General features: G+C 53.6%; 1 protein-coding gene across 4 annotated transcripts in view; it reads left to right on the top strand.

Moving 5' to 3' along the window:
- TRIM3 (tripartite motif containing 3) overlaps positions 1-21886 on the top strand; it is a 176783-nt gene that overhangs the window by 102697 nt on the left and 52200 nt on the right. For 2 of the 4 annotated variants that reach the window (XM_068266463.1, XM_068266464.1), the window contains exon 12: positions 17358-17472. In XM_068266463.1, the coding sequence (XP_068122564.1) occupies positions 17358-17472 (115 nt within the window). Of the gene's footprint in view, positions 1-17357; positions 21043-21886 lie in introns of those variants that run through there. The other 2 variants (XR_011026022.1, XM_068266465.1) reach the window with 2 other exon arrangements.

The following is a 21886-nucleotide window of genomic DNA, read 5'->3' as shown; positions in this document are numbered from 1 at the left end:
ATACAGCAGGCCACACACACCTGGTGACTCAGATACAACAGCCACACACACCTGGTGACTCTCAGATACAGCAGCCACACACACCTGGTGACTCTCAGATACAGCAGCCACACACACCTGGTGACTCAGATACAGCAGCCACACACACCTGGTGACTCAGATACAGCAGCCACACACACCTGGCGACTCTCAGATACAGCAGCCACACACACCTGGCGACTCTCAGATACAGCAGCCACACACACCTGGTGACTCAGATACAGCAGCCACACACACCTGGTGACTCAGATACAGCAGGCCACACACACCTGGTGACTCAGATACAGCAGGCCACACACACCTGGTGACTCAGATGCAGCAGCCACACACACCTGGTGACTCAGATACAGCAGCCACACACACCTGGTGACTCAGATACAGCAGGCCACACACACCTGGTGACTCAGATACAGCAGCCACACACACCTGGTGACTCAGATACAGCAGCCACACACACCTGGTGACTCAGATACAGCAGCCACACACACCTGGTGACTCAGATACAGCAGGCCACACACACCTGGTGACTCAGATACAGCAGCCACACACACCTGGTGACTCAGATACAGCAGCCACACACACCTGGTGACTCAGATACAGCAGCCACACACACCTGGTGACTCAGATACAGCAGCCACACACACCTGGTGACTCAGATACAGCAGCCACACACACCTGGTGACTCAGATACAGCAGCCACACACACCTGGTGACTCAGATACAGCAGCCACACACACCTGGTGACTCAGATACAGCAGCCACACACACCTGGTGACTCTCAGATACAGCAGCCACACACACCTGGTGACCTCAGATACAGCAGCCACACACACCTGGTGACTCTCAGATACAGCAGCCACGCACACCTGGTGACTCAGATACAGCAGCCACGCACACCTGGTGACTCTCAGATACAGCAGCCACACACACCTGGTGACTCAGATACAGCAGCCACACACACCTGGTGACTCAGATACAGCAGCCACACACACCTGGTGACTCAGATACAGCAGGCCACACACACCTGGTGACTCAGATACAGCAGCCACACACACCTGGTGACTCTCAGATACAGCAGCCACACACACCTGGTGACTCAGATACAGCAGCCACACACACCTGGTGACTCTCAGATACAGCAGCCACACACACCTGGTGACTCTCAGATACAGCAGCCACACACACCTGGTGACTCTCAGATACAGCAACCACACACACCTGGTGACTCTCACATACAGCAGCCACACACACCTGGTGACTCAGATACAGCAGCCACACACACCTGGTGACTCAGATACAACAGCCACACACACCCGGTGACTCAGATACAGCAGCCACACACACCTGGTGACTCTCAGATACAGCAGCCACACACACCTGGTGACTCAGATACAGCAGCCACACACACCTGGTGACTCAGATACAGCAGCCACACACACCTGGTGACTCAGATACAGCAGCCACACACACCTGGTGACTCAGATACAGCAGCCACACACACCTGGTGACTCAGATACAGCAGCCACACACACCTGGTGACTCAGATACAGCAGCCACACACACCTGGTGACTCAGATACAGCAGCCACACACACCTGGTGACTCAGATACAGCAGCCACACACACCTGGTGACTCAGATACAGCAGCCACACACACCTGGTGACTCAGATACAGCAGCCACACACACCTGGTGACTCTCAGATACAGCAGCCACACACACCTGGTGACCTCAGATACAGCAGCCACACACACCTGGTGACTCTCAGATACAGCAGCCACGCACACCTGGTGACTCAGATACAGCAGCCACACACACCTGGTGACTCTCAGATACAGCAGCCACACACACCTGGTGACTCAGATACAGCAGCCACACACACCTGGTGACTCAGATACAGCAGCCACACACACCTGGTGACTCAGATACAGCAGGCCACACACACCTGGTGACTCAGATACAGCAGCCACACACACCTGGTGACTCTCAGATACAGCAGCCACACACACCTGGTGACTCAGATACAGCAGCCACACACACCTGGTGACTCTCAGATACAGCAGCCACACACACCTGGTGACTCTCAGATACAGCAGCCACACACACCTGGTGACTCTCAGATACAGCAACCACACACACCTGGTGACTCTCACATACAGCAGCCACACACACCTGGTGACTCAGATACAGCAGCCACACACACCTGGTGACTCAGATACAACAGCCACACACACCCGGTGACTCAGATACAGCAGCCACACACACCTGGTGACTCTCAGATACAGCAGCCACACACACCTGGTGACTCTCAGATACAGCAGCCACACACACCTGGTGACTCTCAAATACAGCAACCACACACACCTGGTGACTCTCAGATACAGCAGCCACACACACCTGGTGACTCAGATACAGCAGCCACACACACCTGGTGACTCAGATACAACAGCCACACACACCTGGTGACTCAGATACAACAGCCACACACACCTGGTGACTCAGATACAGCAGCCACACACACCTGGTGACTCTCAGATACAGCAGCCACACACACCTGGTGACCTCAGATACAGCAGCCACACACACCTGGTGACTCAGATACAGCAGCCACACACACCTGGTGACTCAGATACAGCAGCCACACACACCTGGTGACTCTCAGATACAGCAGCCACACACACCTGGTGACCTCAGATACAGCAGCCACACACACCTGGTGACTCTCAGATACAGCAGCCACACACACCTGGTGACTCTCAGATACAGCAGGCCACGCACACCTGGTGACTCAGATACAGCAGCCACACACACCTGGTGACTCTCAGATACAGCAGCCACACACACCTGGTGACTCAGATACAGCAGCCACACACACCTGGTGACTCAGATACAGCAGCCACACACACCTGGTGACTCAGATACAGCAGCCACACACACCTGGTGACTCAGATACAGCAGCCACACACACCTGGTGACTCAGATACAGCAGCCACACACACCTGGTGACTCAGATACAGCAGCCACACACACCTGGTGACTCAGATACAGCAGCCACACACACCTGGTGACTCAGATACAGCAGCCACACACACCTGGTGACTCAGATACAGCAGGCCACACACACCTGGTGACTCTCAGATACAGCAGCCACACACACCTGGTGACTCTCAGATACAGCAGCCACACACACCTGGTGACTCTCAGATACAGCAGCCACACACACCTGGTGACTCAGATACAGCAGCCACACACACCTGGTGACTCTCAGATACAGCAGCCACACACACCTGGTGACTCAGATAAAGCAGCCACACACACCTGGTGACCTCAGATACAGCAGGCCACACACACCTGGTGACTCAGATACAGCAGCCACACACACCTGGTGACTCTCAGATACAGCAGCCACACACACCTGGTGACTCAGATACAGCAGCCACACACACCTGGTGACTCTCAGATACAGCAGCCACACACACCTGGTGACTCTCAGATACAGCAGGCCACACACACCTGGTGACTCTCAGATACAGCAGCCACACACACCTGGTGACTCAGATACAGCAGCCACACACACCTGGTGACCTCAGATACAGCAGCCACACACACCTGGTGACTCAGATACAGCAGGCCACACACACCTGGTGACTCTCAGATACAGCAGCCACACACACCTGGTGACTCTCAGATACAGCAGCCACACACACCTGGTGACTCAGATACAGCAGCCACACACACCTGGTGACTCTCAGATACAGCAGCCACACACACCTGGTGACTCTCAGATACAGCAGCCACACACACCTGGTGACTCTCAGATACAGCAGCCACACACACCTGGTGACTCTCAGATACAGCAGCCACACACACCTGGTGACTCTCAGATACAGCAGCCACACATACCTGGTGACTCAGATACAGCAGCCACACACACCTGGTGACTCAGATACAGCAGCCACACACACCTGGTGACTCAGATACTGCAGCCACACACACCCGGTGACTCTCAGATACAGCAGCCACACACACCTGGTGACTCTCAGATACAGCAGCCACACACACCTGGTGACTCAGATACAGCAGCCACACACACCTGGTGACTCAGATACAGCAGCCACACACACCTGGTGACTCAGATACAGCAGCCACACACACCTGGTGACTCTCAGATACAGCAGCCACACACACCTGGTGACTCAGATACAGCAGCCACACACACCTGGTGACTCTCAGATACAGCAGCCACACACACCTGGTGACTCAGATACAGCAGCCACACACACCTGGTGACTCAGATACAGCAGCCACACATACCTGGTGACTCAGATACAACAGCCACACACACCTGGTGACTCTCAGATACAGCAGCCACACACACCTGGTGACTCTCAGATACAGCAGCCACACATACCTGGTGACTCAGATACAGCAGCCACACACACCTGGTGACTCAGATACAGCAGCCACACACACCTGGTGACTCTCAGATACAGCAGCCACACACACCTGGTGACTCAGATACAGCAGCCACACACACCTGGTGACTCTCAGATACAGCAGCCACACACACCTGGTGACTCAGATACAGCAGCCACACACACCTGGTGACTCAGATACAGCAGCCACACACACCTGGTGACTCTCAGATACAGCAGCCACACACACCTGGTGACCTCAGATACAGCAGCCACACACACCTGGTGACTCTCAGATACAGCAGCCACACACACCTGGTGACTCTCAGATACAGCAGCCACACACACCTGGTGACTCAGATACAGCAGCCACACACACCTGGTGACTCAGATACAGCAGCCACACATACCTGGTGACTCAGATACAGCAGCCACACACACCTGGTGACTCTCAGATACAGCAGCCACACACACCTGGTGACTCTCAGATACAGCAGCCACACATACCTGGTGACTCAGATACAGCAGCCACACACACCTGGTGACTCAGATACAGCAGCCACACACACCTGGTGACTCTCAGATACAGCAGCCACACACACCTGGTGACTCAGATACAGCAGCCACACACACCTGGTGACTCTCAGATACAGCAGCCACACACACCTGGTGACTCAGATACAGCAGCCACACACACCTGGTGACTCAGATACAGCAGCCACACACACCTGGTGACTCTCAGATACAGCAGCCACACACACCTGGTGACCTCAGATACAGCAGCCACACACACCTGGTGACTCTCAGATACAGCAGCCACACACACCTGGTGACTCTCAGATACAGCAGCCACACACACCTGGTGACTCAGATACAGCAGCCACACACACCTGATGACTCAGATACAGCAGCCACACACACCTGGTGACTCAGATACAGCAGCCACACACACCTGGTGACTCAGATACAGCAGCCACACACACCTGGTGACTCTCAGATACAGCAGCCACACACACCTGGTGACTCAGATACAGCAGCCACACACACCTGGTGACTCAGATACAGCAGCCACACACACCTGGTGACTCTCAGATACAGCAGCCACACACACCTGGTGACTCAGATACAGCAGCCACACACACCTGGTGACTCAGATACAGCAGCCACGCACACCTGGTGACTCAGATACAGCAGCCACACACACCTGGTGACTCTCAGATACAGCAGGCCACACACACCTGGTGACCTCAGATACAGCAGCCACACACACCTGGTGACTCAGATACAGCAGCCACACACACCTGGTGACTCAGATACAACAGCCACACACACCTGGTGACTCAGATACAGCAGCCACACACACCTGGTGACTCAGATACAGCAGCCACACACACACCTGGTGACTCTCAGATACAGCAGCCACACACACCTGGTGACCTCAGATACAGCAGCCACACACACCTGGTGACCTCAGATACAGCATCCACACACACCTGGTGACTCTCAGATACAGCAGGCCACACACACCTGGTGACCTCAGATACAGCAGCCACACACACCTGGTGACTCAGATACAGCAGCCACACACACCTGGTGACCTCAGATACAGCAGCCACACACACCTGGTGACCTCAGATACAGCAGCCACACACACCTGGTGACTCAGATACAGCAGCCACACACACCTGGTGACTCTCAGATACAGCAGCCAAACACACCTGGTGACTCAGATACAGCAGCCACACACACCTGGTGACTCAGATACAACAGCCACACACACCTGGTGACCTCAGATACAGCAGCCACACACACCTGGTGACTCAGATACAGCAGCCACACACACCTGGTGACTCAGATACAGCAGCCACACACACCTGGTGACCTCAGATACAGCAGCCACACACACCTGGTGACTCTCAGATACAGCAGCCACACACACCTGGTGACTCAGATACAGCAGCCACACACACCTGGTGACTCAGATACAGCAGCCACACACACCTGGTGACTCTCAGATACAGCAGCCACACACACCTGGTGACTCTCAGATACAGCAGCCACACACACCTGGTGACTCAGATACAGCAGCCACACACACCTGGTGACCTCAGATACAGCTGGCCACACACACCTGGTGACTCAGATACAGCAGCCACACACAGCTGGTGACTCTCAGATACAGCAGCCACACACACCTGGTGACCTCAGATACAGCAGCCACACACACCTGGTGACCTCAGATACAGCAGCCACACACACCTGGTGACCTCAGATACAGCAGCCACACACACCTGGTGACTCAGATACAGCAGCCACACACACCTGGTGACCTCAGATACAGCAGCCACACACACCTGGTGACCTCAGATACAGCAGCCACACACACCTGGTGACTCAGATACAGCAGCCACACACACCTGGTGACTCTCAGATACAGCAGCCACACACACCTGGTGACTCTCAGATACAGCAGCCACACACACCTGGTGACTCTCAGATACAGCAGCCACACACACCTGGTGACTCTCAGATACAGCAGCCACACACACCTGGTGACTCAGATACAGCAGCCACACACACCTGGTGACCTCAGATACAGCAGGCCACACACACCTGGTGACTCAGATACAACAGCCACACACACCTGGTGACTCAGATACAACAGCCACACACACCTGGTGACCTCAGATACAGCAGCCACACACACCTGGTGACTCAGATACAGCAGCCACACACACCTGGTGACTCTCAGATACAGCAGCCACACACACCTGGTGACTCAGATACAGCAGCTACACACACCTGGTGACTCTCAGATACAGCAGCTACACACACCTGGTGACTCAGATACAGCAGCCACACACACCTGGTGACTCTCAGATACAGCAGCCACACACACCTGGTGACTCAGATACAGCAGCTACACACACCTGGTGACTCTCAGATACAGCAGCCACACACACCTGGTGACTCAGATACAACAGCCACACACACCTGGTGACTCAGATACAGCAGCCACACACACCTGGTGACCTCAGATACAACAGCCACACACACCTGGTGACTCAGATACAGCAGCCACACACACCTGGTGACCTCAGATACAACAGCCACACACACCTGGTGACTCAGATACAGCAGCCACACACACCTGGTGACTCTCAGATACAGCAGCCACACATACCTGGTGACTCAGATACAACAGCCACACACACCTAGTGACCTCAGATACAGCAGCCACACACACCTGGTGACTCAGATACAACAGCCACACACACCTGGTGACTCAGATACAGCAGCCACACACACCTGGTGACTCAGATACAGCAGCCACACACACCTGGTGACTCAGATACAGCAGCAACACACACCTGGTGACTCTCAGATACAGCAGCCACACACACCTGGTGACCTCAGATACAGCAGCCACACACACCTGGTGACTCAGATACAGCAGGCCACACACACCTGGTGACTCAGATACAGCAGCCACACACACCTGGTGACTCAGATACAGCAGCCACACACACCTGGTGACTCTCAGATACAGCAGCCACACACACCTGGTGACTCTCAGATACAGCAGCCGCACATACCTGGTGACTCAGATACAACAGCCACACACACCTGGTGACTCGGATACAGCAGCCACACACACCTGGTGACTCGGATACAGCAGCCACACACACCTGGTGACTCAGATACAGCAGCCACACACACCTGGTGACTCAGATACAGCAGCCACACACACCTGGTGACTCTCAGATACAGCAGCCACACACACCTGGTGACTCAGATACAGCAGCCACACACACCTGGTGACTCTAAGATACAGCAGCCACACACACCTGGTGACCTCAGATACAGCAGCCAAACACACCTGGTGACTCTCAGATACAGCAGCCACACACACCTGGTGACTCTCAGATACAGCAGCCACACACACCTGGTGACTCTCAGATACAGCAGCCACACACACCTGGTGACTCTCAGATACAGCAGCCACACACACCTGGTGACTCTCAGATACAGCAGCCACACACACCTGGTGACCTCAGATACAGCAGCCACACACACCTGGTGACTCAGATACAACAGCCACACACACCTGGTGACTCTCAGATACAGCAGCCACACACACCTGGTGACTCAGATACAGCAGCCACACACACCTGGTGACTCTCAGATACAGCAGGCCACACACACCTGGTGACTCAGATACAGCAGCCACACACACCTGGTGACTCAGATACAGCAGCCACACACACCTGGTGACCTCAGATACAGCAGCCACACACACCTGGTGACTCAGATACAGCAGGCCACACACACCTAGTGACTCAGATACAGCAGCCACACACACCTGGTGACTCTCAGATACAGCAGCCACACACACCTGGTGACTCAGATACAGCAGCCACACACACCTGGTGACTCAGATACAGCAGCCACACACACCTGGTGACTCAGATACAGCAGCCACACACACCTGGTGACTCTCAGATACAGCAGCCACACACACCTGGTGACTCAGATACAGCAGCCACACACACCTGGTGACTCTCAGATACAGCAGCCACACACACCTGGTGACTCAGATACAGCAGCCACACACACCTGGTGACTCTCAGATACAGCAGCCACACACACCTGGTGACTCAGATACAGCAGCCACACACACCTGGTGACTCTCAGATACAGCAGCCACACACACCTGGTGACTCTCAGATACAGCAGTCACACACACCTGGTGACTCAGATACAGCAGCCACACACACCTGGTGACTCAGATACAGCAGTCACACACACCTGGTGACTCAGATACAGCAGCCACACACACCTGGTGACCTCAGATACAGCAGCCACACACACCTGGTGACTCAGATACAGCAGCCACACACACCTGGTGACTCAGATACAGCAGCCACACACACCTGGTGACTTCAGATACAGCAGGCCACGCACACCTGGTGACTCAGATACAGCAGCCACACACACCTGGTGACTCAGATACAGCAGCCACACACACCTGGTGACCTCAGATACAGCAGGCCACACACACCTGGTGACTCAGATACAGCAGCCACACACACCTGGTGACTCAGATACAGCAGCCACACACACCTGGTGACTCTCAGATACAGCAGCCACACACACCTGGTGACCTCAGATACAGCAGCCACACACACCTGGTGACCTCAGATACAGCAGCCACACACACCTGGTGACTCTCAGATACAGCAGCCACACACACTTGGTGACTCAGATACAGCAGCCACACATACCTGGTGACTCAGATACAACAGCCACACACACCTGGTGACTCAGATACAGCAGCCACACACACCTGGTGACTCAGATACAGCAGCCACACACACCTGGTGACTCAGATACAGCAGCCACACACACCTGGTGACTCAGATACAGCAGCCACACACACCTGGTGATTCAGATACAGCAGCCACACACACCTGGTGACCTAAGATACAGCAGGCCACACACACCTGGTGACTCAGATACAGCAGCCACACACACCTGGTGACTCTCAGATACAGCAGCCACACACACCTGGTGACTCTCAGATACAGCAGCCACACACACCTGGTGACTCAGATACAACAGCCACACACACCTGGTGACTCAGATACAGCAGCCACACACACCTGGTGACCTCAGATACAGCAGGCCACACACACCTGGTGACTCAGATACAGCAGCCACACACACCTGGTGACTCAGATACAGCAGCCACACACACCTGGTGACTCAGATACAGCAGCCACACACACCTGGTGACTCTCAGATACAGCAGCCACACACACCTGGTGACCTCAGATACAGCAGCCACACACACCTGGTGACTCTCAGATACAGCAGCCACACACACCTGGTGACTCTCAGATACAGCAGCCACACACACCTGGTGACCTCAGATACAGCAGCCACACACACCTGGTGACTCTCAGATACAGCAGCCACACACACCTGGTGACTCAGATACAGCAGCCACACACACCTGGTGACTCAGATACAGCAGCCACACACACCTGGTGACTCAGATACAACACCCACACACCTGGTGACTCAGATACAGCAGCCACACACACCTGGTGACTCTCAGATACAGCAGCCACACACACCTGGTGACTCAGATACAGCAGCCACACACACCTGGTGACTCAGATACAGCAGCCACACACACCTGGTGACTCAGATACAGCAGCCACACACACCTGGTGACTCAGATACGGCAGCCACACACACCTGGTGACCTCAGATACAGCAGCCACACACACCTGGTGACTCTCAGATACAGCAGGCCACACACACCTGGTGACTCAGATACAACAGCCACACACACCTGGTGACTCTCAGATACAGCAGCCACACACACCTGGTGACTCTCAGATACAGCAGCCACACACACCTGGTGACTCAGATACAGCAGCCACACACACCTGGTGACTCAGATACAGCAGCCACACACACCTGGCGACTCTCAGATACAGCAGCCACACACACCTGGCGACTCTCAGATACAGCAGCCACACACACCTGGTGACTCAGATACAGCAGCCACACACACCTGGTGACTCAGATACAGCAGGCCACACACACCTGGTGACTCAGATACAGCAGGCCACACACACCTGGTGACTCAGATACAGCAGCCACACACACCTGGTGACTCAGATACAGCAGCCACACACACCTGGTGACTCAGATACAGCAGGCCACACACACCTGGTGACTCAGATACAGCAGCCACACACACCTGGTGACTCAGATACAGCAGCCACACACACCTGGTGACTCAGATACAGCAGCCACACACACCTGGTGACTCAGATACAGCAGGCCACACACACCTAGTGACTCAGATACAGCAGCCACACACACCTGGTGACTCAGATACAGCAGCCACACACACCTGGTGACTCAGATACAGCAGGCCACACACACCTGGTGACTCAGATACAGCAGCCACACACACCTAGTGACTCAGATACAGCAGCCACACACACCTGGTGACTCAGATACAGCATCCACACACAACTGGTGACTCAGATACAGCAGCCACACACACCTGGTGACTCAGATACAGCAGCCACACACACCTGGTGACTCAGATACAGCAGGCCACACACACCTGGTGACTCAGATACAGCAGCCACACACACCTGGTGACTCAGATACAGCAGCCACACACACCTGGTGACTCAGATACAGCAGCCACACACACCTGGTGACTCAGATACAGCAGCCACACACACCTGGTGACTCTCAGATACAGCAGCCACACACACCTGGTGACTCAGATACAGCAGCCACACACACCTGGTGACTCAGATACAGCAGCCACACACACCTGGTGACTCAGATACAGCAGCCACACACACCTGGTGACTCTCAGATCCAGCAGCCACACACACCTGGTGACTCAGATACAGCAGCCACACACACCTGGTGACTCAGATACAGCAGCCACACACACCTGGTGACCTCAGATACAGCAGCCACACACACCTGGTGACTCTCAGATACAGCAGCCACACACACCTGGTGACTCAGATACAGCAGCCACACACACCTGGTGACTCAGATACAGCAGCCACACACACCTAGTGACTCAGATACAGCAGCCACACACACCTGGTGACTCAGATACAGCAGCCACACACACCTGGTGACTCAGATACAGCAGGCCACACACACCTGGTGACTCAGATACAGCAGCCACACACACCTGGTGACTCAGATACAGCAGGCCACACACACCTGGTGACTCTCAGATACAGCAGCCACACACACCTGGTGACTCTCAGATACAGCAGCCACACACACCTGGTGACTCAGATACAGCAGGCCACACACACCTGGTGACTCAGATACAGCAGCCACACACACCTGGTGACTCAGATACAGCAGCCACACACACCTGGTGACTCAGATACAGCAGGCCACACACACCTGGTGACTCAGATACAGCAGCCACACACACCTGGTGACTCAGATACAGCAGCCACACACACCTGGTGACTCAGATACAGCAGCCACACACACCTGGTGACCTCAGATACAGCAGCCACACACACCTGGTGACTCTCAGATACAGCAGCCACACACACCTGGTGACTCAGATACAGCAGCCACACACACCTGGTGACTCAGATACAGCATCCACACACAACTGGTGACTCAGATACAGCAGCCACACACACCTGGTGACTCAGATACAGCAGCCACACACACCTGGTGACTCAGATACAGCAGGCCACACACACCTGGTGACTCAGATACAGCAGCCACACACACCTGGTGACTCAGATACAGCAGCCACACACACCTGGTGACTCAGATACAGCAGCCACACACACCTGGTGACTCAGATACAGCAGCCACACACACCTGGTGACTCTCAGATACAGCAGCCACACACACCTGGTGACTCTCAGATACAGCAGCCACACACACCTGGTGACTCAGATACAGCAGCCACACACACCTGGTGACTCAGATACAGCAGCCACACACACCTGGTGACTCAGATACAGCAGCCACACACACCTGGTGACTCTCAGATACAGCAGCCACACACACCTGGTGACTCAGATACAGCAGCCACACACACCTGGTGACTCAGATACAGCAGCCACACACATCTGGTGACCTCAGATACAGCAGCCACACACACCTGGTGACTCTCAGATACAGCAGGCCACACACACCTGGTGACTCAGATACAGCAGCCACACACACCTGGTGACTCAGATACAGCAGGCCACACACACCTGGTGACTCTCAGATACAGCAGCCACACACACCTGGTGACTCTCAGATACAGCAGCCACACACACCTGGTGACTCAGATACAGCAGGCCACACACACCTGGTGACTCAGATACAGCAGCCACACACACCTGGTGACTCAGATACAGCAGCCACACACACCTGGTGACTCAGATACAGCAGGCCACACACACCTGGTGACTCAGATACAGCAGCCACACACACCTGGTGACTCAGATACAGCAGCCACACACACCTGGTGACTCAGATACAGCAGCCACACACACCTGGTGACCTCAGATACAGCAGCCACACACACCTGGTGACTCTCAGATACAGCAGCCACACACACCTGGTGACTCAGATACAGCAGCCACACACACCTGGTGACTCAGATACAGCATCCACACACAACTGGTGACTCAGATACAGCAGCCACACACACCTGGTGACTCAGATACAGCAGCCACACACACCTGGTGACTCAGATACAGCAGGCCACACACACCTGGTGACTCAGATACAGCAGCCACACACACCTGGTGACTCAGATACAGCAGCCACACACACCTGGTGACTCAGATACAGCAGCCACACACACCTGGTGACTCAGATACAGCAGCCACACACACCTGGTGACTCTCAGATACAGCAGCCACACACACCTGGTGACTCAGATACAGCAGCCACACACACCTGGTGACTCAGATACAGCAGCCACACACACCTGGTGACTCAGATACAGCAGCCACACACACGTGGTGACTCTCAGATACAGCAGCCACACACACCTGGTGACTCAGATACAGCAGCCACACACACCTGGTGACTCAGATACAGCAGCCACACACATCTGGTGACCTCAGATACAGCAGCCACACACACCTGGTGACTCTCAGATACAGCAGCCACACACACCTGGTGACTCAGATACAGCAGCCACACACACCTGGTGACCTCAGATACAGCAGGCCACACACACCTGGTGACTCAGATACAGCAGCCACACACACCTGGTGACTCAGATACAGCAGCCACACACACCTGGTGACTCAGATACTGCAGCCACACACACCTGGTGACTTAGATACAGCAGCCACACACACCTGGTGACTCAGATACAGCAGGCCACACACACCTGGTGACTCAGATACAGCAGCCACACACACCTGGTGACTCAGATACAGCAGCCACACACACCTGGTGACTCAGATACAGCAGCCACACACACCTGGTGACTCAGATACAGCAGCCACACACACCTGGTGACTCAGATACAGCAGCCACACACACCTGGTGACCTCAGATACAGCAGCCACACACACCTGGTGACTCAGATACTGCAGCCACACACACCTGGTGACTCTCAGATACAGCAGCCACACACACCTGGTGACTCTCAGATACAGCAGCCACACACACCTGGTGACTCTCAGATACAGCAGCCACACACACCTGGTGACTCTCAGATACAGCAGCCACACACACCTGGTGACTCAGATACAGCAGCCACACACACCTGGTGACTCTCAGATACAGCAGCCACACATACCTGGTGACTCAGATACAGCAGCCACACACACCTGGTGACTCAGATACAGCAGGCCACACATACCTGGTGACTCAGATACAGCAGCCACACACACCTGGTGACTCAGATACAGCAGGCCACACACACCTGGTGACTCAGATACAGCAGGCCACACATACCTGGTGACTCAGATACAGCAGCCACACACACCTGGTGACTCAGATACAGCAGCCACACACACCTGGTGACTCTCAGATACAGCAGCCACACACACCTGGTGACTCAGATACAGCAGCCACACACACCTGGTGACTCTCAGATACAGCAGCCACACACACCTGGTGACTCTCAGATACAGCAGCCACACACACCTGGTGACTCAGATACAGCAGCCACACACACCTGGTGACTCTCAGATACAGCAGCCACACACACCTGGTGACCTCAGATGCAGCCACACACACCTGGTGACTCTCAGATACAGCAGCCACACACACCTGGTGACTCAGATACAGCAGCCACACACACCTGGTGACTCTCAGATACAGCAGGCCACACACACCTAGTGACTCAGATACAGCAGCCACACACACCCGGTGACTCAGATACAGCAGCCACACACACCTGGTGACTCAGATACAGCAGGCCACACACACCTAGTGACTCAGATACAGCAGCCACACACACCTGGTGACTCTCAGATACAGCAGCCACACACACCTGGTGACTCAGATACAGCAGCCACACACACCTGGTGACTCAGATACAGCAGCCACACACACCTGGTGACTCAGATACAGCAGCCACACACACCTGGTGACTCAGATACAGCAGCCACACACACCTGGTGACTCAGATACAGCAGCCACACACACCTGGTGACTCTCAGATACAGCAGCCACACACACCTGGAGACTCAGATACAGCAGCCACACACACCTGGTGACTCAGATACAGCAGCCACACACACCTGGTGACTCAGATACAGCAGCCACACACACCTGGTGACTCTCAGATACAGCAGCCACACACACCTGGTGACTCAGATACAGCAGCCACACACACCTGGTGACTCAGATACAGCAGCCACACACACCTGGTGACTCTCAGATACAGCAGCCACACACACCTGGTGACTCTCAGATACAGCAGCCACACACACCTGGTGACCTCAGATACAGCAGCCACACACACCTGGTGACTCAGATACAGCAGCCACACACACCTGGTGACTCAGATACAGCAGCCACACACACCTGGTGACTCAGATACAGCAGCCACACACACCTGGTGACTCTCAGATACAGCAGCCACACACACCTGGTGACTCTCAGATACAGCAGCCACACACACCTGGTGACTCAGATACAGCAGCCACACACACCTGGTGACTCTCAGATACAGCAGGCCACACACACCTGGTGACTCAGATACAGCAGCCACACACACCTGGTGACTCTCAGATACAGCAGCCACACACACCTGGTGACTCAGATACAGCAGCCACACACACCTGGTGACTCTCAGATACAGCAGCCACACACACCTGGTGACTCTCAGATACAGCAGCCACACACACCTGGTGACCTCAGATACAGCAGCCACACACACCTAGTGACTCTCAGATACAGCAGCCACACACACCTGGTGACTCTCAGATACAGCAGCCACACACACCTGGTGACTCTCAGATACAGCAGCCACACACACCTGGTGACTCAGATACAGCAGCCACACACACCTGGTGACCTCAGATACAGCAGCCACACACAACTGGTGACTCTCAGGCTACTCAGGGGTTTGGTAACGTCAAATCAAACTGTAATCATGATGATCTTCTCAAAGCATCCAGTAGATGGCGTAATCCTGTTTCATTTTATGTCGACATCTTAAGAACATTAGGGCTGGTTCAGACGGGCGTTTTTGTGGCGTTTAACGCAGCGTTTTAGACGCAGCGTTTTTTGGAATCTACTGCCATCCCATGCAAGTGAATGGGAGCGTTTAGAGCTGGCTTTTGCAGACTTTCATGAAACCCTGGCAGTAGATCCCAGCGTTGCGTCTAATCTCAAAAGCAACATGCTGCTTTCAGAGGCGGTAAACGCCAGGAAACAATAGCAGAGACCAGAACTGCTAGCCTTGAACGCTTTTCAAAAGCTTTCAAAAGCTAGCTTTTAAACGCTGGCGTTTGAACGCAATGCCAAGCAAAAGCTCAGCAGACGCCCGTGTGAACCAGCCCTTTACTCTTAGCATTTGTATAGAGCTGTAGCTACTAAAGGCACGCTCAAGAGGCCACCCTGCAGTGTCAAGGAGTCTTGCCGAACATCTCCTTACTGAATAGGTACTGATACTAACCAGTTTTTTGAACTATTGTCTCCCATGCCAATGGCAGAGCCCTTAGCCAGTACACCATCATTTTACATGTCCCCTGGGATATGACATCTGGCTTAGAGTAACTGTGACCATTCCTGGTGCAGCAGTTAGTTAGAGACCTTAGAAGTTTGGTGAGGACTGTGAAGGACAGCTTGACTTGTGGAACTATTCATGTGTTGTCTTTTTCCCTCCCTCCTGTCATGTCTCATTGCAGGTGTTTGATAGTTCCGGTTCCTTTCTGTCCTATATAAACACTATGGCGGATCCTCTGTACGGGCCGCAGGGCCTGGCCCTCACCTCTGATGGGCACGTGGTGGTGGCCGATTCAGGTAATCACTGTTTCAAGGTCTACCGGTATCTCCAGTAAACGGGAGGAGCCTCAGCTGGCACCATACCACGCTGTCCTGTCTGTGTCCGAGATGTCCGCAAGCTCTCAAGCCCTGCGCCATATTCAGCCTGAAGTGATGTTTGCTCGTTGTCTCTTCTAAACCGCCAGTGCCAGCTGCTCATCCTCGTGCCGGATGCCATTTGTACAAACAGCTGTACCCTCCCGTCTTATGCCAAACGGTTTCTTCTTAGCACAAATGATGTATACGGACTTTTCCCGCCCAGCTGTAGATCTCCTCTGGCTGTGTTTTGCGCCCCTTCCAGCCCTTCTATAAAGCTTCTGCTTGCTTCCTCTTTTCCCCAAGAGTTTCCTGCTAACTCTACACTTTCCTGTCTGAGATCTTCCATGGTCCCAGCTACCTGGAAAGGACCGCTATTGAATGTTGGTAAGCAAGGACTGGAGCCGTCCCTGATCCCTGTAGCGTTGTTTACAAGCCAAAGCGAGCACTGACCTACGGACTTCACTTGTCACTGCGCTTTGCATCACGCTGATTCAGGGCTCTCCAGTCGGCTTCTTGCACTCATGGATAACTTTGAGGGAATGTGGTGGGTCCAACCAGCTGCTCCGTAACCGCCACTTCCAGTGGGGACAATCGTGGTCCTAAACTTCTGCCAAGTCACTGCAGTGGTAGAGATGGCTGCTTATGGACGTTTGCACTGATCGATTATAGTTTCTGGTAAACTGAGTTATACCCAAACAGGACAGGTACTGGCCACAGCGACTTGGGTGGTCCTCCCCTGTCCGGTCTCTATATGTGTCCCCTCATATGCCAGTAATCTGTACTCCGGTTTTGTGGCTTTACATACTTGGCATCCCAGTAGGTCTTCCAGTGACTTCTGGGTAAATGGAGCCCTTAGCCAAGATGGTCTTCTGCTAGGAAATAGGAGGGGTCCACATTCTTGAATGTAAATTCCTTAAAGGTATACAGGGTCTCGCCAGATACATACCCTCATTTCTCCTCCAGGGGTTCATCCTCCAAGAAATCACTATGGCATGGTAATGGAAGCCTGCATAGATGTCTCTAATGTGGTGGCCATCCTCATCCAGCTTTTGAGAGATCACATCTTTCTGGGCTCTCGGAGCTCCCTCTAATCCCAGGTCCTTATTAACTGTGGGCTTCTTATGTTTGTTTCCACATCCATCGACCTTTTCATAATGATCCTGTAACCTCCAGCTGCACCTGTGGTCAACATGGATCCAGTTCTTCTCATGTTCTTCTCATTACCACCAACCTTCTTCTGATGACAGATCTTTAAGGTGGCTTCCATAGAAAGTGAATAAAGCACGGATCGGTCTCTTCCCATACCTCACCTCTCACCATCTCTATAGTCTGTATCGCTATTGAGCTGGGAGTTCACTCACTGCGCCCCCTGTAGGTGGAGCAGAGATGGCAGCTTTAGTTCAGACTCGCAGTATTGTTACTTTTACTGTCTGGTATAGCGTCCTCCCACAGAGGGTTCTTCTCCCTGTATACTCTGCCCCCTAGTGGCTGTTGTTTTCGAACATTTGATTTAAGCGGATACAACAGCTGCTTAGAAGAAAAGGTTGAAGCAGCTAGGCTGTGGAGATTGTACACCCAGCTCTGAGTGGTCATGAAGATCCAATGAAGGGTGGAGCCACTCCAAGTGAACCAATAGAGGGTGGAGCCGCTCCGAGTGAACCAATAAAGGGTGAAGTCGCTCCAATCAGCCATAAAGATCCAATAGGGGGTGGAGCCGCTCTGAGTGAACCAATAGAGGGTGGAGCAGCTCCAAGTGATCCGAAAGGGGTGGAGCCACTCTGAGTGAACCAGTTGAGGGGGGAGTCGCTCAATCGGCCATAAAGAAGAGGTGGAGCCAGTGTCCTGGAAAAGGAGTAGGTTAGCTTTAGCATTCCCTTCCTTATTATTCTGTTATGACACATCAGGGAAATATGACATAGGATTATCATGTGATGACCTTCAGCAGATGCTGACCCCCAGCTGTGTATATGCTTCCACTGGACATGCTGCACAGAAAGGCCACACCCCTCTATGGTCTGCCCCACCCCCCTCTCCCAGCACAGTAAGCTAGAGAGTCATGGCTGGATCATGTTGAGGAGAAGCCATTGCTGTGTCCTGTCAGCCCTGAGCACCAGCATGTATTGCAGATATTAGTCCAGGCAATGATCCTCCAGATCCCTCCACCATGCCGTGCTTGCTATGGAAGCCTCCTTATAGAGCACATATCTGGAGCCTCCAAATAAACCCCTCCTCCACCCCGCCCCAATCCTGCCATTACATAACTTAGCCCCCAAATAAGCCCCTCCCCCACCCCAATCCTTATGATGTCACACCACTCCTCCCCCAAATAAACCCCTCCTCCACCCTCCCCAATTCTGCCATCACAACACTCCTCCCCCAAACAACCCCCTCCTCCCCACCCCAATCCTGCCATTACGCCACTCCACCCCCAAACAAACCCCTCCTCCCCGCCCCAAGCTTTCTGCCATCACATCACTCCTCTTACTGGTGCCACCCATCATGACCAGATCCTGTTTACATTTTTGGGCTTCTCAGATTTTCTTCAAATTGTTTTGTTTTTTTCTTTCTATTTGTGTTTTTAATGTGTTTTTGTGTTATTTTGTATACATTTTTTGTCTAAATGTTATACCTAAAATTTGCCACCGTGCCACAAGTATGAGAGACCATCAAAACTCTGTAGATGACAGGACAAAGGGCCACTGTGGGGAGATAGAGGTCACCTCACCATGATTGGTTGCTGGATGGTGGGTCACTGTGGGGAGATAGAGGTCACCTCACCATGATTGGTTGCTGGATGGTGGGTCACTGTGGGGAGATAGAGGTCACCTCACCATGATTGGTTGCTGGATGGTGGGTCACTGTGGGGAGATAGAGGTCACCATGATTGGTTGCAGGATGGTGGGTCACTGTGGGAAGATAGAGGTCACCTCACCATGATTGGTTGCAGGATAATGGGTCACTGTGGGGAGATAGAGGTCACCTCACCATGATTGGTTGCTGGATGGTGGGTCACTGTGGGGAGATAGAGGTCACCTCACCATGATTGGTTGCTGGATGGTGGGTCACTGTGGGGAGATAAAGGTCACCATGATTGGTTGCAGGATAATGGGTCACTGTGGGGAGATAGAGGTCACCTCACCATGATTGGTTGCTGGATGGTGGGTCACTGTGGGGAGATAGAGGTCACCATGATTGGTTGCAGGATGGTGGGTCACTGTGGGGAGATAGAGGTCACCTCACCATGATTGGTTGCAGGATGGTGGGTCACTGTGGGAAGATAGAGGTCACCATGATTGGTTGCAGGATGGTGGGTCACTGTGGGAAGATAGAGGTCACCATGATTGGTTGCTGGATGGTCGGTCACTTTGGGAAGATAGAGGTCACCATGATTGGTTGCAGGATGGTGGGTCACTGTGGGGAGATAGAGGCCACCATGATTGGTTGCAGGATGGTGGGTCACTGTGGGAAGATAGAGGTCACCATGATTGGTTGCAGGATGGTGGGTCACTGTGGGAAGATAGAGGTCACCTCACCATGATTGGTTGCAGGATGGTGGGTCACTGTGGGAAGATAGAGGTCACCATGATTTGTTGCAGGATGGTGGGTCACTGTGGGGAGATAGAGGTCACCATGATTGGTTGCAGGATGGTGGGTCACTGTGGGGAGATAGAGGTCACCATGATTGGTTGCAGGATGGTGGGTCACTGTGGGGAGATAGAGGCCACCATGATTGGTTGCAGGATGGTGGGTCACTGTGGGAAGATAGAGGTCACCATGATTGGTTTCAGGATGGTGGGTCACTGTGGGAAGATAGAGGTCACCATGATTGGTTGCAGGATGGTGGGTCACTGTGGGGAGATAGAGGTCACCTCACCATGATTGGTTGCAGGATGGTGGGTCACTGTGGGAAGATCCCATGATTGGTTGCAGGATGGTGGGTCACTGTGGGAAGATAGAGGTCACCATGATTGGTTGCAGGATGGTGGGTCACTGTGGGAAGATAGAGGTCACCATGATTGGTTGCAGGATGGTGGGTCACTGTGGGGAGATAGAGGTCACCTCACCATGATTGGTTGCAGGATGGTGGGTCACTGTGGGGAGATCCCATGATTGGTTGCAGGATGGTGGGTCACTGTGGGAAGATAGAGGTCACCATGATTGGTTGCAGGGTGGTGGGTCACTGTGGGGAGATAGAGGTCACCATGATTGGTTGCAGGGTGGTGGGTCACTGTGGGAAGATAGAGGTCACCATGATTGGTTGCAGGATGGTGGGTCACTGTGGGGAGATAGAGGTCACCTCACCATGATTGGTTGCAGGATGGTGGGTCACTGTGGGGAGATCCCATGATTGGTT

The sequence above is a fragment of the Hyperolius riggenbachi genome, chromosome 2, assembly GCF_040937935.1.
Source record: "Hyperolius riggenbachi isolate aHypRig1 chromosome 2, aHypRig1.pri, whole genome shotgun sequence".
Classification (NCBI taxonomy): Eukaryota; Metazoa; Chordata; class Amphibia; order Anura; family Hyperoliidae; genus Hyperolius; species Hyperolius riggenbachi.
This window is presented reverse-complemented; position numbering and strand designations above follow the sequence as displayed.